Genomic DNA, 25,401 nt, shown 5'->3' on the forward strand with positions numbered 1-25,401 from the left:
TTAGGATAAGCTTCACTTCAAATGCGGCAGTTTTGTTTGTTGACGTAGCCATTCAACCAGAAGTGCGCTTCATCGCTAAACAAAATAAAATGGACGTATTGCGCGATACGTATTCCGCACAGAACCATTATTTTCGAAATAAAATTGCACTATTTGCAAGCGTTGTTCAGGCGTGAGTCTATTCATGATGAATTGCCAAACCAAACTGAGAATAAATCACTCCACAGCTGTTAAATCGGTTTCCATCTAGGACAGTAATGCCAACTTAAAGTTATATACCTCGAAAAAAACACCCGTTAGTTATGATATTTTCCATCAATTCTAAACATGCATTGAGGTCTTTATAATTTAACGAATCAAAGTCCTACTTAGTAATTTCAGATCGTTCACTTTGGAACAAATTGTTTTTTTCAAAATCTCGAAAAAAATTTTTTAATGTAAAATTGTAAATTGTAAATTGTAAAAAGTGAATGAAATTATCACTCTCAGTTTAATTCATTTGTAATCTGAAATCTTAATTGAATCACCTCCACGTAATCCAGTCAATTGTGCTCACATGTGCCCCTCAAGGGAAGTTATGCGGTAGTTTTGATTTCTTCGATCGTATGTATTTTTTTAGGTGCTGAATCCGAATCTGACGTTCAGCACCAAATTTTCGTAATTTTCTTTGTTTCTGGGGTACAGAATATGAATCTGAGGTTTGCCACCAAAATTTCATGGTAAAACATTGCAAAAAATGCAAAAAAGGTAAAAATTTTCATTTTTTGCCGGTTTTTTGTATATAAACTTTCTACACATAAATTTGAATTTGAGTACCGTGTTGTATAAATACAACGACGGTATTTATTTCCCAAATATATTCATAGGAATCGATGTAAATAAATAAACTAAATTTAATTTGCTTTTTTTCCCAAAACATAATTGAGAAATAAAACTAGTGAAAATAGACTGAATGGGTTGTCTCTCATGAAGTTGATATATTTAAAAAGAAAAACAGAAGACTTTTTTTATAATATGTAAATAAAATCACATGTACTTGTTCTTTTTTGTTTTTTTATATGGTTAAATATATATTTTATAATAAATATGATTATGGTTATGTCAAGCCCTTTTATAAGCATTATTTTCTTGAACCAGTGGCATATACAGAGAACGAGTTTGATATTTTTGCTATATCATGTACATGCAGGCACAATACGAACACTCATTCATTTCTATGAAAAAAATTCGTATTTCTCCCATTATCCTTTCTGTATACGCCTTTGTCTTAACCCCCCCCCCCCCCGCCCCGAAACTGAAATCTGGCTACGCCCGTGGCATCCACCACCGTGGATACTGTGAACACGGGTAGAAGTTTTTACTCATCTATTCCCCTAATAAATGGTATGACTAATGCATTAATTAACCTCCTGAAGACCACAAGAATTTTGTCGATTCAGAGATCTTATTTTGAAATTGACAGATTATACAGTCCAGTAAAAGATAGGATGACTGTTGATAATATGAGTGGTGTGGTATATTGTATTCCTTGTTCAATATGTAGTGAGGAGTGAGGTGTATATTGGTCAGACGTCTCAGCTTTTGAAGAGAAGGATTGCTTATCACAAGAGTGACATCAAGAATCCAAGTAAGATTTGTGCCCTAGCAGACCATACCTGGGACAAAGATCATCAAATGAATTATGATTCCACCAAAATCCTAGAATTTGAAGTTAGTGGAAGAAAAGGATGTTTCTTAGAGATGTATCATATCAAACGCCAAACCTCTTCGATGAATTACAGAAGGCATGTAAACAATATTAGCTCCATCTATTCTCATTTTATTCATTCTGCCAGTTCAGTGGGTGGGAATTGGATGAATCACATGGATAGAGAATTTCCACAAGTTCTGCAATCGTAGGGATAACGTGAAAATGATTCCTGTGTCCTAGACCAGTTCAGTGGGAGGGGATTGGATTTCGGTTCATAGCTTCTTTTAACAATCGCATTTGTTCTGAGTTCGGTTGAAAGGAATTGCTGCGACCAATGTGATTTAATGCTATTCTATGTTTCATCTGTCATGTGCGTGTATTCTGTGGCAAGTCTGGTTGACAGCATTTTTGACAACCTCTCATTTCGTTGATTATTCTGTTCACCTTATTGTTATGATTTGAATTGATTTCTACTCCTTTGTTAACGAATTATGAGATCCTTTTTCGCTGGAATTGTTGATGTTCTTGTTCATTGCTTTTTTGAGACCTATTGATTTGTGTTCAAATAAGATCTTAACAACTCTGTATTTCGGTATGTATTATTTTTACATTTTTTTGTGATGTATCATGTTTTGACTGTTTTCTATTGCTATTGTAGAGTCCTGACGAAGGCTCCCATCGGGATCGAAACGTCGACTAAATGAAATAATGAGGAGTGATACACCCCTTATCAAACTTATAACTACTATATAAGCATATGTGTCGATGAATCTCAGTATTTGTAGAGGAAATGTAACGGGGCATCATACATTTCAACGTATGATACAAGAGAACAGATAAAATCCTCAGCAAAAACTCAGTCTCACCGTACCGGTGTAGTAACTGGTTTGTGTAAACTTTAACAGAATGAGCTGACATAATTTATATTGAAGGACTTGCTCTTCAACCAAAACAAAATGAAAGCATATTATGTTCAATTGTTGAAAGGAAATAAAAAAAACATCCAAAAATTTGATAATCTTGAATTGAATTGATTTATTCTAATTCTGAAAGTTACGAATGTAATTAAATATAATTATTATAATAATTTTTGTTACTTGAAATCGTACTCCTGAACTCCAACCTTATATATCATGAATATCATTAAATAAAAGATCTTCAAAAAATTTCCGCGAAACTTATTTTTTTATAAGTCTTTCAAATTCAATTTCGAAACGTTTCTTGGATCTAGTGCCTCGAACACTGATGTTGAAATAATTTTGTATTTGGTTATATTTCATTGGGTATGTTGTACATCATTGTCAGTGATTACAAGATTTTGGTTATATTTGAAGTTATTTGGGAAAAGAACTTTTATGAAAATGAGGAATTTCTGAAAAAGAAACACAAATCGGTAAATCTTTTCTGATCGGACAAAAAATCTTATGTATCCACTTATGTGACAGTTAGCTCTTCGTTTTATACTAAAGTTGAAATAAATGAAGTTCTTGTTTGAACAAAATACATACAAAAGCAGATATAAGGGTCATAAGGAATAAAATCTCAAAAATTCATTAGTTAGTATCGCGTTGGCCACTAGTCGAATAAACAAAAATAGTATTATTTACATGGGTTAGGTAAACGAGAGTGAAAATTAAAATAATGAAAACACGTATAAGGGTCAAGAAATTGATACGCAAAAAAGTTCCATTAGGATTCTTCCATGGCGGAATTCATATTTTCATTCAAATTCTCATTGCTCTGATACTTGCCTAAAGAAGTATTCCAGTAGGCACTTAAAAAACAACGACAGAAACGGGGTTAACTATCTTTCTTACCAGATGTTGTTAATGTCATTATTTGGAATAAATATTTTCTTCGAATACTGCATTCTTTGCGGGTTGGGTAGGTCATAAAAAGTCATAAAAGTTCTTTGAGATTGCCAAAAGAACGGTTCTATTGGATTTGTTCTTGTTTAAAAACCAATTTCATCTTGGAAATATGTAGTAGATATTTAAAACAGAAAATGATTAAAATATGAGCTCTAACTCAAATATACATTGTAATATGCAGTTATGTAAATTCATATTCATCCGAAGCCTAGTTATGGTTAAGCCAAACTCGTCGGTTTTGTGATCAAGGAAATATTGGATAATTTTTTCAAGATATTCTGTTTGAAATTTTATGTTTTTGGTTGACCTATCCACATAATATTCATTACGACTCTTGAAATTGTTATTCATCTAAAGGCAACATTTTATTGAGATTGAATTAAAAATTTCGAAATCTTCTAAAAAAAAAATTCGAACGGTTATATCTACGGGATTCCCGGTCGGATTTTAACAAACTGCACAGCAACATTCGATATTCGAAGATATCCTGAAAATTTCAAGTTTGAATATCTCTCCGATAAATATCATTTTTTTGTCCGGACGAACAGAATCGAATTTCAAGACAGATTCATCATCAGTGAATCGAACCCTCGGTCGAACATTGCAGATATTATGACGAAATAATTAGTCTGAATGCTGGCTCAAAAATATATAGTCATAAGTTTTCATGTATGGAATAATAACTCATCACATTTGACACTTCCATGCAGGTTCCTGCTATTTATATTCAATTTATCTGTTGGTTAACTAGTATCATTCATTATTGTGGCAATTCAATTTTTACTTCCCTTCAAATATAGTCGAACATTTTTCTACAAAGAAAAATTGAATTGTTAAAAATTCAAAATCATATTTGAAGTATTTGAACTTGTTCTCTTTCATTTTCATTTTGATCATTCTTTTTTATTTTGATAATCCTGTTTATATTATCAACTTCGAAAAATAATAACCTCATTTTTTTTATTTAAAAAAAATTTACTATTTTGAATCATTTCGCTTCTATAAAATTCTTCTCTTACGCGGCCATAATCTTACATCAGTTTATAGGAACAATATCATATATTTTCCGATTGAAAAACTTCACTTTCAACAGTTCCTACTGAAGTGCTTAGTGCTCGATATCTCGAATTACTTTTACAAAGTGCTTAGTAATCGCGAGTCTTTAGTGAAAATCGGTGCTTGGTGCTCGAAGCCGTTTTTTTTCGAGTGCTTAGTGCTTAGTGCTCAAGCACTTTTTTTCAGTGCTCGTCACAGCTCTGACCATATTAGAACTAATTCATTCTGAAAAAGTGCCAACTGGAGACTATCCTGGAAAATGAACGCTATAAACTGTATACTGAGATCGTAGAGTTTTGACAGATAAAAGAGTCCCTCGCAACAGAGCAGATATACTACTTGTCGATAAAAATCAAAATACAGCTATCCTCATAGACCTAGCAATACAATCTGCGTTAAAAGGAAGTTTCAAAATTTAGTGACCTCGAATTTCAGATAAAGCGGCAGTGGGAAATGACATCAACGAGAACTATTCCAATTGTCATCTCAATAACGGTAATAGTACCCAAAAATCTCAAGAGAAATATCCAAAAACCAAAACTTATTGAGTACCTATATATGTAATATAATGCAAAAAGCTGTTCTTTTAGGTACTTCATGGACGGTGAAGAAATTCCTAGGAAATGACATATAGGTCCAAGGATCGGCGGGACAGCGTGAAAGAGAACCGGAAGTTCGACGAGAACCAGGGGGACCACAAGGACCGGACATGACCGAGTTCTACCCTTCTGATATTTCAAATATCTGGGATTGAGCGAATGTTCTTTTTAGAGTGGAGTGAGAAAGTCGACGGCGAGAGGAGTTTTCTCTCTTACGTCTAAAGGCTGAAATAGGGGTAAATAAATCGCCTCTATATTTCACGGAGTGAAGGTACAAGAAAATTCGGAATATCGACCATTTATTTATATCACAACAGAACACAAATCATTCATTTGGAACATGTCCTCGAATAAGGTTGATGTCTTCAAACTGAGTTGCTTGAGTGTGGTTCATGTGAACAATCGTTGGTGAGAGTTGGTTTTAAACTAAATCTTTGTACCTATGTCTATCATCTTAGATATGTTGCGGATAAAATCTATTGACTCTATTCTCAAATAAAAACAATACTTATTGGAGAGTGTGACAGGTGAATCTGTTGGGTCTGAACGAGGGTCTGAAAGTACGCAAATTTCCTGTGAGTCTACCTACCAGTATCTACTTCTGAAAATTATATAAGAATTAGAAGTCAAGAACACAATTCTACTCAACAATTTGAGTTTCATTTCAATGCAAATATTTTTATTGCAGTTATTGAAATTTCATTCTTTGTTTGAATTTTCATCTTTCATAAAATTATTTCAGGAAGCCTTGATAATATTTTCTTCTGATGATCTGATTTCTATGAACGAAAGGATAATTCGAATTTCAACAAAACACAACTACGTTATTAACGTTTATCAACTAATATAATATTAGATAATAGTGATTACAATTTGTTTAATCAGATTACATGGTCAAAACAAAAGTCATAACATCATGATAAGTACGGAAACTGAAGGCTTTCATTGAACCTTGTCATTTCAGAACCAGGTTTACAGCCGAAAGTTTTCGAAAACTCTAACGAATTGCCCAAGATATTTGCGACTCTCAACTTCGGAGGTAATACGTGACTTTCATGAGCTTGAACCGTGAAATCCATCACACTTATTCGTCGACACCAACCTGAAAAATATTAGTTTCAAAAATAAGGGTACAAGAATGATAACGTCATCCAACCTTGCACTAGATGCAGAAAGAATAATTTTTGTCTATTGAAGTTCTGAGGAATCAACGGCAACATAGCTTGTTCTTCAAAACTAGGGAAATCATGTTCCATGAGTTTCATGGCAGTGTTATCTGCTATCCTGTCACTTTCTGATAAGCCTTCATTCAACTGAAAAAATATAATTTCATAAATGCGCATTGTAGAATACTTCTACAATTCAGCTAGAATTTTGCAGGATATAATATATTTTAAGCTTTTATTCGTATTAATCGATGAAAATCATGAAAAAACAAACAATTTGTTCATTATTATTTTCAAACCAATTATTTCTACTTCTACAATTCAGCTAGAATTTTGCAGGATATAATATATTTTAAGCTTTTATTCGTATAAATCGATGAAAATCATGAAAAAACAAACAATTTGTTCATTATTATTTTCAAACCAATTATTTCTTGAAATATGACTTAGCATTTACTCATGAACTCCAATGCATCCAATCCAACCTTTCTTCCCCTATTGAGATTTTGAACTTCTTGAGTGTTTTCACTCATAACAAAATTAAAATCAAATCCTTAAATATATATGTATCACTAAATTTTTCATATCTAATGATAATTGTACAGGACAGGGAGAAACCGTATCAAAATATTGCAAACATCTGTTATTAACCATAGCGTTGGCAACATTTGACATCCACAACAATTATTTGAATATTGAAATGCATTTTGGAGTTGATGTAATTCCAAATTCGTCTTATTATATAATCTTTATCATATAATCAAAATAGGCAAGTTATTTGAAAAAGGTTGTATCATATTTGTTTGAAAGTGATTCTATTTTGTTCGTGAAGTTGTTCAATTCGCGCAGTTCATTTCACAAACTTTCCACTCACAAAATAAAACCTCACTATTAACACTCATATCACAAATAACTATTTCATCCGAAAGTTTCCTTTACCTACGGTAGTTTATGAATTAGCCTTTATGAGATTGGTCTAAACTTCAAAATATATTTCACGCATTAGTCTTTCAGAAGAAAGCTGGACGTCTAAAATAAATGCATCGTTAATGTCGATTCATATTATCCGACACGTATCGTTTCAGACACCAAGCGAATCGATTATCGAAACGAAGAGCTCATTCAAGGAGCGTTTCAGTTTGGTTCAGGCAGTGGATAAATTGAGCTGCGAAAAAATGTTAAAACTTTCTCGCAAAAAACTATGTTCTATTGCATTATGACTAGATGATAATGAAACAAAAGAAAAGTCAGTAAGAAGATTTAGTGTAAACCCAATATTCGAAAACAGAAAAGATGAAGGTGAATATTGGACCTCGCACAAAGAACTGGTTGAAGACGATGCAAAGTATCATGGTTATCGTATTCCGACACGTTCATACAGACTCCGCCCATACGACATCAGACAAAATATTCTCTCGAGGAATACTGAACGGAACGGATGGCGAATGACACGATTGGTGACGGACAATTTAATTATTTCATATGAAACGTATGGAATGATATTTGTCGTAAATGATTCACTTGTTGTCTGAAACGATACGTGTCGGATACGACATTGAGGTTGCTTGGTTTCTGAAACGATACGTGTAGGATAATATGAATCGACTTTTAACATTATTTCATTGAGGAGTCGTATATGGAAAAAATCACACATACATCGAAGAACAGCAATTTGTCACCAAATTTCATAGGGTTCATGAGATTTAATATAACATTAGTTCTGTCAACAAACATCTGGTAGGAATCTCTTGTATAATTAGCCAAATCAACTCCATAATCTATACCGATGCTATCGAATGCACGTCCAATTACTTTGGCCAAAGCAAATCCCACTTTGGAATGAATCAAATATGGTGGAATATCATCTCTTATATATTTGTAAAAACCAAATGGAACACCTACGGAAATGGTTGGGAGTTCTGTAAATTTCGATACAAAAATACTTACATACGATGTTGGTTACATGAAAAGATATTGGTTCTTCTTTTGTAGGATCTACATAAGTTCTACACCTGAAATTAATTATTCGAAAGGTTAGACATCACTTCAATGCTTACTGTATGGAGAATCTGGATAAGGATAGGCTGTGTCTCGACAATTGGAAGTATAAGCTGATATTTGAAAAAAAAAACCTGATTTTGAAATTGGAAGGGATACGGCCACACTCCATTTCAAGTTTTCTACTACTAAGTGTATACATCAGATTTTAAAATGAAAATATTTGTGTAATAATTGTATTTGTAATTAAATTGTATCGTAATATTTATGATCTGAGTAATCGAATAAATTAATATAAAATAAAAATAGATTATTTGAGAACAATGTCCATTTTGAGTCAAATTGAAAAAATATTAAAATCCTAAAAAAAGTCGTTAGGAATGTACTGAATTTTATTCAATATACAGGGTGTTTCCTAAACATGCGGCAAAAATTCAGGGGGTTGTTCCTTGGACTATTCTAAGAATATTTTGTCCTTTGATGATTTTTGAAAAACCTATTTGTTTCGAAGATATAGGGGAAACAAAATTTCAGAAAATAACATTTTATTATGAAAAATTACATGAAAATTCAACTCAACCTACAAAAACTGTTGAAAATGACCACCTCTAGCCAGCATACAAGCATCCAATCATCTCCTCATTGACTGCCGAACCCTTTCAAAAACACCAGGATCATTTCTTATTAAGTTACACCCAGCAATGATCCGATTTCGCAAGTCTTCCACATTTTCTACTGGAGTGGTATAAACTAATGATTTTAGATGGCCCCATAGGAAATAATCTAAGGGGTTTAAGTCCGGGGAACGAGCAGGCCATAAATGAGGTCCACCTCTTCCAATCCAGCGATCTGGATTTATTTAAACTATTATTAATTTTAAAAATATGAAAAATGTTGTTCGCTCTGTATCTTCGAAAAAAAGAGGTTTTTCAAAAATCATCCAAGGACAAAACATGCTTAAAATAGTCCAAGGAACAACCCCCTGAATTTTTGCCGCATGTTTAGGAAACACCCTGTATATTCAACTATAATATAATATTTATATAATATATAAATAACAACCTCTCACTCTGAATTACCTGAAATAATTGAAATACGAAAAAAAAATGGAAGTATATATTTACTTATATGCAATACAGAAACCTCATCTTCTTCTGAAATCCTGAAAATTTCAGGAGATGCTGGATACTTGTGAGGTCTCAATGAGAACATTTCAATACTATCGTCATGCAAAACATTTTAACGCTTCATTCGGGAATGCGAAGGTTCGAGTTTATTGTAATTTGAAATTCACCCGATATTAAATGGTACAGCAAATATTGCTACGACGTGTGGCAGTATTGCAATAAGCTTGTCTGATAGAGTATACAGGGTGATTCCGTAGGATTTTACTCTGAAAATTTCATCAATATTGATCAAGCCATACCAAAGTTATGAATAAAAGAAAAATCGGTCGAATCGGACAAATCACCCTGTAGCCTCTGAATAAAGGCCTACAACGATAAACCAAACATTGTTTCGCAACTGCCTTGACTAGTGTAAACTTCTCCTAGAATCTGACTCCTCTGGAATCACCCTATATAGTGGGACTAGTAGGAGGGTAACTTGTTGTATGTACATTGTTCTTCACAACATACAAAATAAATTTTTCTCGGTCTGGAACTGCACTATCAACAAGTCACTAGAAGTGAATATTGGTTGTTGTCTTTGAATAATGCGTGCATGAAGGACCACCCTTTCGGGAACGAGAAATAGACTGTATCGGGTTTACGTGTATATTTTGCTTGGTTACGAGGTTAACAACTATGGTGGTGCGGCGCGTGGTTACTTAACGAGAACGTGTTGATTACTTGACGGTTGGGACCAGAGAGAAGGAAGGACTCTCTCTCTGCCTCGTAATAAGGGTGTAATTGTTGAGACAAGGGGGTTTGCCACGTTGCCACGTTGAGCACAGTGGCGCCACATCCAATAATCATGTTTGATCACAGTATGAATTAGAATTTATACTGTGTTATATTTATGTTATGTTATTTATGTTATATTATGTTATATTATGTTATGTTATATTATGTTATATTATGTTATTTATGTTATATTTATATATGTATAGATACACCGTCGTTTGACTGTACATAGGCCGCCCACCTTGAAAGAATCGCTTTGAAATATTAAATTCAGAGAAACATTACATTAACTTAATATATACTAGTACGCGCCGTAGATCTACCTTGTAGGTAGATCAATGTAGCCCATAGATCAATAGGTAGGTAGATCAATGTTGCTCATAGATCTACCTTGTAGGTAGATCAATGTTGCCCACAGATCCGCTTTGCCCGTAGATACACCTTGTAGGTAGATCTACATAGCCCATAGATCCTCTCTGTCCATAGATCCACATTGTCCATAGATCTGCATTGGCCACAGATCTAGATGTACACCCTATATAAAATTCATTCAAATACTGCATACCTCCTGTATTATCGATATCGGACTAATATACAGCGAGACTCAAAGGTTTCAGTAATTCCATAAATACGCGTTAGCAACGCACAGTCTGTATGTAATTTGAGGAATAATTTTGATCAAGTCGACATGAAACATCCTGTATATGAAGTTATTGTTGAAACACAAAAAAGGAACCAAAAACACCAATGGACATGCCCGACTCGTTAATCGAATACCTTCAAGATGGCAGAAAAAGCAAATGCTATGAAACCAATTTTCGAATTCCATGCGGAATGAATTCTTCAGGAATGTCTAATTGGGACATTCTAAATTGTACACACTGTATTAACTTCATTCATACTTATTTTCGCGAATTATGTAAAAGAAAGAAGACTAACCTAAAGCTGTTATCCAAATTTATAGATTTCAGGTCGCCTATTTTTCCAAAAATATCAAATTGGTATCCCAATTTTATACACCCTATATAATTTTAAATCAATTATTATATATTTTCTCACAAATTATGCAAAAGAAGAATAACCTTAAGATGATAATCCGATGTTTCAATAGGTTATAATTTTGCATAAATGTCTGATTGCCACTCAAAAATAATACACCCTGTATGAAATCGTCAACCACTCAGTGTATACCTTCAAGAATTATGTAAAAAAAATAACCTGGATCTAAGATCTCAACAATCAGATTTCAACAGGTTTCAGTTATTCAGAGTCGTCCAATTGGAACTCGGAAATTGTGCACTCTGTATAAAAAATATTCATCGCACGTATATCTTCGCAAATTATGCAAAAGAAAACTAACCTGAAGCTCTAATTCCAATTTTCAGATTTATAAGGTCTCGATTTTCCAGAAATGTATAATTGACGCTTGAAAATTGTACCCCCTGTATGAAATGGGAATGGGGGAATCCCTATTATTTTAAAATCATCATTGACTTCATTTGATCCATTTCACTATTCCAAAGTATTCACTGCCAAATAATATAAAAATTAATAAGTGGCGAAAAAATAAGAAAAAAATTTCAACCAGCAGCGAGATTTGAACTTGCAGCCCATAGAGGCTTCATATCATTCGACCGCATCCTTAACCACCCGGCCACAATGGCATTGCGTAATTTGGTGCATTTGTGCTACTTATAGGGAATCATCAAAATCACAGGTTTCAGAGATTCTATAAATATGAATAATTTTCATGATTTTCGTCTAAAAAACCGTTAGATATGAAGGAAATCGAATATTTATATCTGTACCTACCGATTTATCAGTCTTATATGAAAAATTCAAGTCTCTCCTTGACAACTTACATGAAACGGAATGCTATAAGATTTCACCAATTTCCATGAAAATCTCAACAAAATGCAAAAATACCATCAGAAAAGGACGTTTCCTACCATTCCCGTTCATTATTTGCTTCAAATAACCAAAATGACTCCTATAGAAGCTTCAGCAAACCAATGTATTCGACTGCCACAAAATGATTCTGTTTGAAAATATCATCAAATATACCTCGAAAAACGGATCTGAATCGAATCTGAATCATCGTTTCTTGAATTTTCCCTCTGAATTCGTCCAAATTTCAATGTTTCTAGTCGAATATCATCTGACGTTTCGTATTTATATCATACCTAATTATGGAAAGAAATCACGGCATGAATAAATTTTGACATTTGTCGTCTTCTGTCCAAGTATTGACTTATTGCAGCTTCTAAAATTCGAAAAGCATCCATCGGGGCATATTTAGTATCGATATTTTAGTCAAATATGGAATTTCTGTAATTGAATCGATATAATTAACTGAATTGATCATTATTTCTGGTTCGATCGACAATTAGAAATATTCTAGAAACGTCAATTGCCGCGGACGTTGCTAGGCCCGTTGCTACCCAAGGACATCGTAGTATTTTCCTATTGGTCGTTCACGTCGACGTGAATCTGGAAATTCGTCGGGAAATTTCACAAACTTTATCCGTTCATTCCCGGGTAATCCCGAAAAATCGGGAAACGGGAATATCCGCGGGAGTTAATTCGACATTTTCTCTTTCTTCCCGTACTTTTAGTTTTTCTCGTATCTCTCCCAGAGCCGAGAACACTCGACCGCAAAATCGGTCCAAAATCGTTCGATTTTCGGTGGGAGGAGCGCTTACGAGTTTAATATAGTATAGACAATTGAAATCACTCAATAATAATTGTTGATTACAAGATATGTACAAATGTTTTCGAGAGTTCACACTTCATGAATACAACTAGTCCTCTTTGCCTATCGGGAGCTCAAACACCTTGTTCGTGGAACGTTTGAACACACTACCACTGGATAGCCTTACTGACACAACACGGGGCACCTTATCAGCTCCTGGGTGGATGTCGACTATGTGTCCCATGAGCCAGCGAAGTGGTGGAATGTTGTCCTCCGTCAGAACGACTAAGTCGCCTATCTTGGGTGTAGCATCTGGTGTCCTCTACTTATGCCTCTGTTGCAGCTGTGTCAAATATTCCTTAGACCATCGTGACCAAAAATGCTGCGTAAGCTGCTGAGTACGTTGGTAACGAGACAATTTATTTAATTTAATGTCTCAGACATCTCTCTGTGGAGGAGCAGCTAAAGAGTCGCCAATTAAAAAATGCGCTGGGGTTAGAGGTAGGTAGTCGTCTGGGTCGGACAACAGGGGGCAAAGTTGTCTCAAGTTGAGGCACGACTCAATCTGCGTCAAAATTGTGTACATTTTCTCATACGTTATTGAAGCGATGCCTAAAATTCGTTTTAAATGGTACTTTGTCGATTTTACGGCTGCCTCCCAAATACCTCCCATATGTGGGGATTTCGCAGGTATAAACGACCACTAAATCGAGTGTGGCGTAAGGAAATTAATTAATTTTTTATTGTGGACTTTTTTCTTTAACAAATCATGCAATTCTACAAAATAATTACGGGCTCCCTTGAAATTGGAGCCGTTATCCGAATATATTTTTGATGGTTTTCCTCTTCTTGCTATGAATCTATTCAACGCGTTGAGGAAACTCTCGGTGGATAAATATTTCACGAGTTCGATGTGAATAGCACGCGTTGCGAAGCATATGTATGCCTTCATAAATTTGGTTCTGCGAATTGTTTCTTCTTTAGTTATTATTGGGCCTGCAAAATCAACTCTGCAGTGCGCGAATGGTCTGCTGGGTGTGACCCTAGCGCTAGGTAATTCACCCATTAAAATTCTTGTGGTTTTTGGATTAGCTCTGAAGCATTTAATACATTCCCTTACTACTCTTTTTACCAAATTCTTTCCATCGATTGGCCAATAATTTAATCTAATCAGCGCCAGTAAGTTTTGGACACCTGCATGTAAATGCTTCATATGCTCAGATTTTACAATTAATTTAGTTAACTGGTGTGCCTTTGGCAAGATTATCGGGTGCCTTTGTGAGAATGGTATGTCAGAATGACTCAATCTACCTCCGACTCTGAATATATGATGGTCGTCTAAAAAAGTGTTGAGACTGATTAGTCTGCTGCTGGAATGCACCGGTCGTGCTAACTTGAGCAAGTGAATTTCTTGTTGAAATTCGGCAGCTTGCGCAAGTTTTATTATGACTCTCAGAGAGTGTTCTAACTCACTAATCGTTAAATTGGATCTTTCCTTCTTCTTATGTAAGGTTATTTCCTTGAATCGAAAGCAGTACGCTATGACACGCTGTAATTTCGTGAGGGTCGAAAACCTATCGAAAATACTACAATCGATAATCTTCATGGTAATTGTCGCGACTTTAATTTCGGGAATTTCGTTTGGTTCACGCGTGTCATTCGAATTGTACTCAATGTTTTGTGGCTGAGTTAGAAACTCTGGTCCGATCCACCATATTTTTAGATCCTTTAGTTCATGAGGTTGTATTCCTCTTGAGATTACGTCCGCAGGATTTTCCTTTGATCGGACGTGTCTCCATTGCTCCGCGGGTGAGATTTCTTTTTTTTTTGAAACACGATTGGCAACGAAGGTTTTTAGTTTTCCTGGGTCCATTCTTAACCATGCGAGTACTATCGTTGAATCGGAGTAATGAAACGTGGATCTTATATCGATATCTAAAGTACTCTTAATGACTTTCATAAGGTCTGCCAGTAGAGTAGCCGCTAGTAGCTCTAGCTTCGGTAAAGTGTGTTTGCCTTGGGGAACTACCTTCGATTTAGCAACAAGCAATTTTGATGCGATTTCACTCCTATCGTTTTCGGAAACTAAATAAATACATGCGCCATATGCCTTTTCCGACGCATCGCTGAAACCGTGTAATTCTGCCGATATTGCGTTGTTGCACCGCGCTTGCCTTTCGATATTGATATCGTTTATTGAGGTAAGCCTCTTAAGAAAGGCTGACCATTCTTGGTTCATGTCTGTAGGTAAGGGTTCATCCCACGCGATTTGTCTTTGCCATAATTGTCGCATGAACAATTTTGCCTGTATCGTAGCTGGTCCGACTAGACCTAGTGGGTCAAAAATTCTGGAAATTGTTGCTAGAATGTATCGCTTCGTCATTAGTCGATTCTCGGAACTTAGGTCGACCAAATATCCGAAAGAGTCTCTTGTTGGGTTCCATGAAATTCCCAATGTTTTCGACTCCTTGTCATTGTGGAATTGAATTAGTTTGTCCGCATTCGTTTTGTCACCCAGTATGAAGTCTAGAATTGTACCTTCATTGGAGCACCATTTTCTCAGCGGAAGTTTGGCGCTATTTAATATTAACGTGATTTCTTCATAAACAGTTAAGGCTTCCTCGATTGTATCACACCAGCTAGAGAATCATCCATATAAAAGGAGTTAAGTATGATCTGGCAGGTGCGTGGATACCTGTCCGCGAATTCGGCGGCTAGTTTCTGTAGCACCTTTGTGGCCAGATATTTTGCAGACGCTGTTCCGTATGTTATTGTGGTTAATTCGAAGAGACCTACTGTCTCAGATTCGTCATATCGCCAAATTATACGTTGGTATTTTCTGTCTTCTGGATGCATTGAAATTTGTCTGAACATCATTTTTATATCGGCTCTCAGAACAAATCTATGAAGTCTGAACCGCGTTATAATGGCAAATAGATCATCTTGAATGTTTGGGAAAGTACCACGAGACGTTGCCGAGTAGTGTTTGTCGGATCCGCGAAAACAAACACAGGTATTTCGCTCAATGATGTTTTGCTCGTAAGCAAAACATCATTGAGCGAAATACCTGTGTTTGTTTTCGCGGATCCGACAAACACTACTCGGCAACGTCTCGTGGTACTTTCCTTTTTAATAACCGCGTGATGTGGTAATATGAAGGAATTTTGTTCCGTTCTACTGTCATAATTTTCGATTACCTTCATATGATTAAACGTTTCATACCCTTTCATGAAATCAGAATACTCCGTTTTTAGTTCTTCATCTCGTTTAAATCTACGTTCAAGAGAATGCAGGCGTTTTATCGCGGTTGAGTAGGAATCGCTGAATTCAGAAATTTGCCTTGAAAAAGGCAATCTGACCATAAACCTACCATCAATTGTTCGAACTGTAGAATTTTCAAAGAAATTTTCACAATATTCTTCAGTTTGTGTGTGTCTTATCTTACTGGGAACTTCTTCGGTTCACCAGAATTTTGTCAATGATTCATCCAACATTCTGTTTGTTATATGGTGCGAGAAATTACAAGGGAAAATATTGTTGTGTGGACTACTCAAACATATTGAACCCGTCACCAACCATCCTAATGTGGATTCTTGAAGGATTACCTAATAAATCGTAGAATATGTTCGCGCCCAATAAAATGTCTATTTTATCGGGTTTATTGAATTTCGGATCTGCCAATTTTTTGCCGGCTGGTAACCTAAATAGACGTGTACAGAACTGCGTATTCGGAATTTCCTCTACTATTAACGGTAAAACTAATAATGTAATTGTGGCGGCTTCTCATAAAGCTCCACGTAGCAACTATAAACACAGCACTCGGTGGCCTAGTGGGTAAGTGTGTAGACTTACTCACGGAGATGCGACAAGGTGCCGGGTTCGAGTCCCGGCGGCGCCCGATAATAATAAATTTCCCAAGCGTCTGTGACACGGCACACACAAATATACCAAAGTCACACTGATGAGTCCGGTGTGTGTGCCAGGGACGAAACGCATAAGTAGGCATATGTGAAATCCTACATTGGTGACCCCGACGTGATGGCGGAAACCTGCGGCGTTGTAGCGCAGAGGCGACTCACTGCCCCGCTCAAACGTTACGGCTACTGGGGTGTCCATCGGACACTAGAGCCGATGGCACACCGAGCTTCCTGTTTCCGTCGTCACAGCACCCAAGCCCGACGTGATGGTAATGGCCGTCTTAACGATGTGTCCCGGAAAGCAGAAGGTTGATGCATAGCTCCCATATATCTGCAATTTCCAACGAAACTCTAGACGCCCATTCCCATGACGTGCAATACGTGCTCCTTGGTCTGCCGCGGTATAGCGGACCTGAATAGGCGGCATTCACCGTCCGCGCGATGCCGCGAGGTGCAGCTCTGATTAGGCGGCAATCACCCGGCTGCACCGATGACCTCGTAACACGCATAAGTTTCGTTCCTCTGTCACTGGGGAGGGAGTCATGTGGCGGCTTCTCATAATGCCCACATAGCAACAATAAACACAGCACTCGGTGGCCTAAATGCTAAGACTGTAGACTCACTCACCGAGATGCGACAAGGTGCCGGGTTCGAGTCCCGACGGCTCCCGATAATAATAAATTCCCCAAGCGTCTGTGACACGGCACACACAAATATACCAAAGTCACACTGATGAGTCCGGTGTATGTGCCAGGGACGAAACGCATAAGTAGGCATACGTGAAATCCTACAATTATTACTGGTTGAATACTGAATTATAACTGGTGAATAGTGAATAACTGAAAGCCCTCTCTGGTGGTGGGATAATGGTGGGAGAAAGCTTCGAATAGAATCACAGGATTCTTCTTCTTCCTCTGTAAGCCTTAACATCGCGGCCACCTTGAAAAGTTCGACTTTCAATAAAGGATTTTCATGAACTTCCTATTGTCAGGCGACAGGTAATGACTTGATTCTTACTCGATATTAAACCTCCGTTGGTATGGGACTGATTATTGTCCACTCCTGGATGAAGATCCGCGATTCTTCCCAAACGCCATTGATGTTGTGCAATCTGCTGTGGTCTTGGATATCTTCAAAGGTGTATAGGGAATTTCTGTAAATTCCCTTTGTTGTGCAGTCATCAATGAGTGACCCACAAGGAAACGTGCAGGTGTAAGGGGGGATAGGTCATTAGGATCGGAAGACAATGAGGTAATAGGACGTGAGTTGAGCACAGCTTCAATCTGACAAATAACTTGTATATAAACCGTCAAAAGTGAGATGAGCGTTTTCAACAAACCGAAACCAAAAGATAGTTTGCAAAATTTTCAATTTTTTGTTGAAATCATATTTCCAACAAGTTCAATATGGACAATCTCAGTTATGAAACAAACAAATATATGATATGCCTTTACCAATTTCCTAGATCTCAATTGAACAGCTTTAATACTAATGGGATCTGCAAAGTCAATACCAACAATAGAAAATTGACCTTACGGAATGAGCCTTGAAGTAATATAGTTTTGCAAAAGATTATTTTCTGAATTGACAATTGTGAAAGTATGTGATTTTTTGAATTGCCGCCATATGATTACCGATAAGTGTTCTCTTTAGAGAGCGGATATTCCGTACAAATCTTATAATAAATTTAATCGGAATTTGGACTCCGAATTAATCCTAATGGGTTTATAATATCATTATGATTATCGAATATGAGAAGATTTTCTGATTTTGAAATTTCGATGAGTTTTTTCTTGTCTTGTACTTTCAAGTTTCCAAAAATTTTGATATTGTTCATTATTGTTATTATTTATATTACAAAGGACGGGTGAATTTAAATGCCTTGCATAATTAATCGAGCCTGAAACGATCCAACCTAGTTTGGTATTCTGTAATGTGGGGCAGTTACGATTGGTTTCAATTTGTCCAGAGCATAAGATATCGAAAAATATACTAGCACCCAACAATACATCAATAGAACCGGATTTGTAAAAGGAATCGTCAGCTAAGGTGATGTTGTCTGGCCGATTTAAATTTGAAATGTCGAAAGAATTTTGAGTCATATGATTTGTAATTTTATCAACAACTAAAAATGTGTCTTTAGTTTGATATTTTCTATTATTTGAGATAATTGATGTCTCTAATCTTCCTTGAATATGACTTGTGGTATTATTTATACCGATAACTGGGAGATTGATTTTAGAAACTTCGAGATTAAGTTTTTCTGCTAAAGATGAAGATATGAAATTGCTTTGTGACCTAGTATCTAGAATTGCTCTACACGATATTAAGTTTCCCTTTGAGTCAAAAATATTAATTTTAGCTGTTGGTAATATTACCTGAGAACTTTCTGAGAATAGAGAATTAGTCGGCTTATTTTCTAGTATTGAAGTGAAAGTCGAATTTGGTTGATGGGTTTGTGGATTATTGTTTTCTTCTACCTGAGTAGGTACTGAATAATTACTAGATGCGTCAGTTACCGAGAAATTTGGACTTTTAGTATCGCTTTTAGTATTGTTATGGAGTAACGTATTGTGCCTTTTCTTACAAATTCGGCAATTAGAAAGTGATTTGCATTTTAATTGTGAGTGATTATCTCTTAAGCAATTGGTGCAAAGCTTGGTTCTCTTAACTTCTTCTAATCTTTCGTTTGTAGACATTTCTAAGAATTTTCTACATTGATAATTGAAATGATTTTCTTTACAAAATGAACATGTTTGTTTTTGCGTTGCTAAATTTGTATGTATTTTGTTTTCTCGATAGGGATTAGTTGAAGGTTTGCTTTTGTTTTCAATTGTTTTCAAAAGTTGACATCTTTTAGACAGGAAATCAGTCAACTCTGATATTGTGGGAAGTGTTTAATTATCTAAATTTGCGTTCACGAATTCTTCCCATTCTTTTTTGGTAATTGAATCCAATTTTGATGACAATATATACACTAAAAGAGTATCCCAGCTTTCAATGGATTGATTTAGAGCTTTTAATGATCGAATATTTTTATTGAAATTGTCTAGAAGTTTTCTCAAATGAAAAAGTGATTCGTTTTTAACAGGAGGTAGTTCAAATATTGATTTTACATGTGTATGAATGATTAATCTTTTGTTTTCATACCTTTCTTTCAATAGTGAACATGCTATAGTATAATTATCTGAGGTGATTTCTATTGATCGTATTAACTCTGCAGCTTCTGATTTCAAACTTGATTTTAAGTAATAGAATTTTTGAACATCAGAAAGTTGAGAGTTTGAATGTATTAATGAGTCGAAGGTATCGTGAAAAGTCAACCCTGGAAATCGGGTAGGGTTAAATGAGGCAGCTTTATTGAACTTATTGGATTGTTCGCATGAACAGATCCGTTTTCTGAAGGGCATGTTTTAAGAGAATGTTTAGAAATTAATTCGAGTACCTGTGCTTCTAAGTCAAAATGAGTTTCCTCGAAATATGATCGCTCGTCATCATCTATCTTCCTGGTTTCTAACTCGATACTGCCTTGAATTTGATCGAAATTGTCATAAACCGTTCTCAGTTTTTCTAATCTACTGTTGATTTGGTGAATGTCCGTTTTACAACTTCCATCCGAAAGATTTGATAGAAAATTGCTGAATCGAGTTAGTTGACTTTTGATTTGTCCTCTTTTGAGTTTTAATGCTTCAACCATTTTGATTTAGTTATATATATATCGGGTGTCCCAAGGTGAGTGGCCTATTAGATTATTATGGAAACTATTGATGGTAAAGATTTCAAATTTTGTGGATAGATATTTGGCCATGTAAGGTACATTTTTAAAATAATTTCACATTTCCAGTGTTGCCGGATGTACGAAAATTTGGCAACAACTTTGTTATTTTAAATGGGACATCCGGTATTTCTATTTTTTTTATGATACTCCATGAAATATTAAATCTATTCACTCCTTCTTTTCCATCCCTATCTTTAACGGTTTTTGAGTTATTAATTATTTTTCTAAATTTTAGATCAAATTGGAGTATTACGAAAATGACTCTAGTTCGCTCAATATTTGAGATTCAAGTCAGAAATTTTGCAAGTCGTTAGATATTGATCTGATCTGTGTCACTGCTTTTGAATTATGGTTGTCAATAATACAGGACGGACCAAAAAAAATCATCATTTGCCAAGTTACAAAATTGTAAAAAAGTCTATTTTTTCAAATTAGACACCTAGTATATTTTTCAATATTTGGAATCAGTACAACACACTCTACAATTTTTCTATTCACGTCCCTATACCTATCTCAACTGGATTCCGAGTTATATGCGTTATATGTGTATATCTTTCTTGAGCCATTATTTATAGAAAAACCTCGGAACAAAACACCTGTTAGGCAATAATTGTTTATTTTGACATTTATGGATTGAACTGATTCATTGATATATCGATTTATGAATGACATAGAGAAAATAACAATACAAAAGAAATTAACGCTTATTGACGCATATAACTCAGAATCCAGTTGAGATAGGTATAGAGACGTGAATAGAAAAATTGTAGAGTGTGTTGTACTGATTCCAAAAATCGACAAATATACTAGGTGTCTAATTTGAAAAAATAGACTTTTTTACAATTTTGTAACTTGGCAAATGATGATTTTTTTGGGTCCGTCCTGTATTATTGACAACCATAATTCAAAAGCAGTGACACAGATCAGATCAATATCTAACGACTTGCAAAATTTCTGACTTAAATCTCAAATATTGAGCGAACTAGAGTCATTTTCGTAATACTCCAATTTGATCTAAAATTTAGAAAAATAATTAATAACTCAAAAACCGTTAAAGATATGGATGGAAAAGAAGGAGTGAATAGATTTAATATTTTATGGAGTATCATAAAAAAAATAGAAATACCGGATGTCCCATTTAAAATAACAAAGTTGTTGCCAAATTTTCGTACATTCGGCAACACTGGAAATGTGAAATTATTTTAAAAATGTACCTTACATGGCCAAATATCTATCCACAAAATTTGAAACCTTTATCATCAATAGTTTCCATAATAATCTAATAGGCCACTCACCTTGGGACACCCGATATATAGGTACACTGTATTTTGTCAGATTAAAAAAACTCAAAAATAGGGAATTGAAGTGGATAATAATATATAGAAGGATAGTGAATGACTTACTGTGTTTTTCTGCTGTGTCACTGATTCTTGTGAATTTGGCTATCGAAGGACCATGAACGAGTGTATGGGGAATGATTGCTTGAATTACAAAATGATCTTCTGGCTCGAAGTACCATGAACGAGTATATGGATTGATTGATCCGGCTCGAAGGACCATGAACGTGTATTGGATTGTGTAGTTATTAGATAAGAACATCCATACATAAATTGGACTGTAAGGTGCTGGGTTGTTGAAGTTCGAAGGACCATGAAATTTTCCTCACTATTTATTGAAGTAGGTTTATATATACAATTACACAATGTCACTTTACAAGATTCGCTTAACTAGTTATCGAAAACTATGAATCAGTTCCACGCACTTATCCAATAACAATTTACCGACTAGGGTACTAATGAAGATGACCGACTGAAGGGTCTTTTCTAACCACGTGGCGACGAGGCCAATATTTAACTAACTTGAAATGTGCAAGCTGAACACTGTTTCTCAAGGGGCGAGAGCAACGAAGAACTATATTAAACTGTACTTGACTTGTACTTACTAGACTGTGTGTTGAATATTACTGAACTGACTTGAGCTCGAATTAATTGAAGTGACGGTTCGATCTCTTACCCCACCTCGACCTTTTTGTCGAACCATCGAAAAGGGTCAAGAACATAGAAGTGCTACAGATAAAACGGACCTAGTTAAATTATCATTATAGCCAGCCGTCATTATAAGGACGACTGCGCGCAGCATACAAATAAAGTGCGCGGAATTATCTTTAACTAACTTCAGGGGTGAATCTTTGGACAATGGCAGCGTTGAGTTCTACGAACCTTGATCAAAACTTATCATACTCCCCGGGCTGAACCGTCCAGGTTAAGGATAAAAGTGAAAATGAATAGAAAAAAAAAATGATGTGATGATAAAGAAAATAATTTCTTGGAACAAATGAAATAAACAAAAAATAAATAAAAAATAAAAGAAGTAAAGAAAGAAAGAGTCATATTGATAATCATACTTGATTGTCAATGTTTTCTGTGCAGAATGGAAGTGTACATATCTCAGTGATTGTTCTAGTGAATGTTCCTCCTTGAGTTCTAACACGAACAATGCGAACGCGTGAATCTTTTCCGGGAATCAATTCTAGTACACGGGCTAAAGGCCATTTATGCGGCGGTGTTAGATCTAGATTTGATTGAAGAAGAAAATCGGGACCCTGCCACCATAAATCTGAGACAAGTAATTGTGATGGCAATGACTCTCTCGAAAATATATTTGCAGGATTCAGGTGCGATCGAATATGTCGCCAAGTAGCATCTTTGGAATTGTCCTGAATTTGCACAATTCGATTTGACACAAATACAGACCAACGTGATGGATGTGATCGAATCCATGCTAATGCTATTTCCGAATCAGACCATAGATTTATAGAATTTCTATTTCGTAAGTGAATTGGTGCTAAAGTTGACATTTTTGAAACAAGGGTAGACAGAAGTAGTGTACTTATTAGTTCGTGCTTGGGTATAGTAAATTTTTTCAAAGGTGCAACACGACTTTTAGCTGTAATTAGATGTGAAGTGACTGAATTATCAGCAATCATAACATATTTGAACGTACGAAACCGAATTAAAATATACAACAAGTCGGGTTGTACTGTATAACCTTTGATAGAAAAGCCAGATGAAGATTTCATTGAACCATCGAAAACTACTCGAAGTTTAGTTGTGAGGCCTTGCTCACGCATTATACAAGGATGAGGGAAGAAATATTTGTTCTGAAACAATTCATTTTTTGAGACTAAAGGTACATATTTTGCATGTCCTAAGGATAAATAATTTTTTAAAGATCCCGAATACTGATGTTTCAATTCCTGATTATTTTGTAGTCTTCTTTCGAAATTCAAGAATCTTTTCTTCGCTTGCGAATACGAATCACCTAATTTAAATGGTTCGTTTGGAGTTTTGAATGGTAGGTCAACTTGAAATCTACCCGACGGAAACCGAATTGTTTTGTTTTTGACTATCCGTTCAGCATTCTCTTCTGCTGAAGATAAAATGTGTTCAGATTGATTAGATATCTCCTCAATTTAACAGAACTCAGTCAGAATATTATTTAGTGAATCTTCTTGATTAACAATTGACTTTGAAGATTCAATTGAATTTTGGGAAAATTGTGCCAATGCTAAGTGAGTAGCGCGAGACATGTGAGCTGACTGTGGGACTTTTCCTGCAATTAGATATCCTAAGTGGGAATTTTGAAGAACAGGTTGACCAGGACCTAATTTAATGATGCCATCCATAATGATTTCGAAATAGATATCTGCACCCAAAAGAATATCAATATTGGAAAGAATGTTGAACTTGATATCCGCTAATTTAATGCCAACAGGAATGGGGAGAGAACATGAGTTGATATATGACTGTGGTTGTTGGCATGTTATATTTTTGAGGATAGCACAGGAAACCTTAAACTTTCGATGAGGGTATACTAATGAATGAATTGTTAGATCTATCATTCTATTTGACATAGAACAACTTTGTGAGATGCCAGAAATTTGAATCGTTTGATTATAAGGCTCGAGATGAAGTCTGTTGACCAGATCTTCAGTTATGAAAGATGTTTGACTTGTGGAGTCAGTCAAACAACGAACAATAACTTGCTTGTTGTATGAATCATACAATTTTACACAGGCAGTAGCTAAAAGGACTTGATTGTTAGAAGAGAGGGATGAAAGACTAGACATATTTTGACCTGGACTAATATTTTCATTACGAGTTGTAATGATTGGTTGAGCTCTAGTAGACAAATAAGAAACTGCTTGAGATTCATTCTGAATTTGTGACAGATTATTTGATCTGGATACTTCTTTGTTGGATCTTGGATTAGGAACTTCATTAGAATAATGGTGAGTTGAAGTCCTATTGAAATGGAGCAAACTATGATGCTTTTTATGGCAATTGAAACAGGTGTGTTGACTAGAACACGATTGTACACTATGATCCAACGTAAGACAATTCAGACAAGCATTTTTTTCTTTCACTAGACTGTGACGATCGTTAGGAGACAAATTCATGAATTTCCTACACGAATATATCTTATGTTCATCCGTATTACACATAAGACATTTGAAAAATTTATTTTTGTTCGTTCTGTTCGACGTGTTAGCATGATTAGAATTAGTATGGGCATATTTAGGGGAAGTTTTGAATTTCGAATGACCTGTTTGTTCGGTTGAACCTAAATTTTCGAGTACCTTATATTTCTTTTCTAAGAAACCAATAAATTCTGGGAGCGTTGGAAATTCTGAAGTATTCTTTTCTTCTTCAAATTCTTTTTTCAGAGTG

General features: G+C 35.4%; 1 protein-coding gene across 3 annotated transcripts in view; it reads right to left on the reverse strand.

Annotated features, from left to right (window-relative positions):
- Window positions 1-6,036: 6,036 nt before the first annotated feature.
- Window positions 6,037-25,401, reverse strand: part of LOC123678392 (neprilysin-2-like) — a 146,065-nt gene continuing 126,700 nt past the window's right edge. For all 3 annotated transcript variants that reach the window (XM_045615396.1, XM_045615399.1, XM_045615397.1), the window contains 4 exons: window positions 8,330-8,394; window positions 8,039-8,280; window positions 6,373-6,529; window positions 6,037-6,318 (listed from right to left, as the gene is read on the reverse strand). In XM_045615396.1, coding sequence (XP_045471352.1) covers window positions 6,131-6,318; window positions 6,373-6,529; window positions 8,039-8,280; window positions 8,330-8,394 — 652 coding nt within the window. In that variant the 3' untranslated portion in view covers window positions 6,037-6,130. The remainder of the gene's footprint in view (window positions 6,319-6,372; window positions 6,530-8,038; window positions 8,281-8,329; window positions 8,395-25,401) is intronic.

The sequence above is a fragment of the Harmonia axyridis genome, chromosome 4 (assembly GCF_914767665.1).
Source record: "Harmonia axyridis chromosome 4, icHarAxyr1.1, whole genome shotgun sequence".
NCBI lineage: Eukaryota > Metazoa > Arthropoda > Insecta > Coleoptera > Coccinellidae > Harmonia > Harmonia axyridis.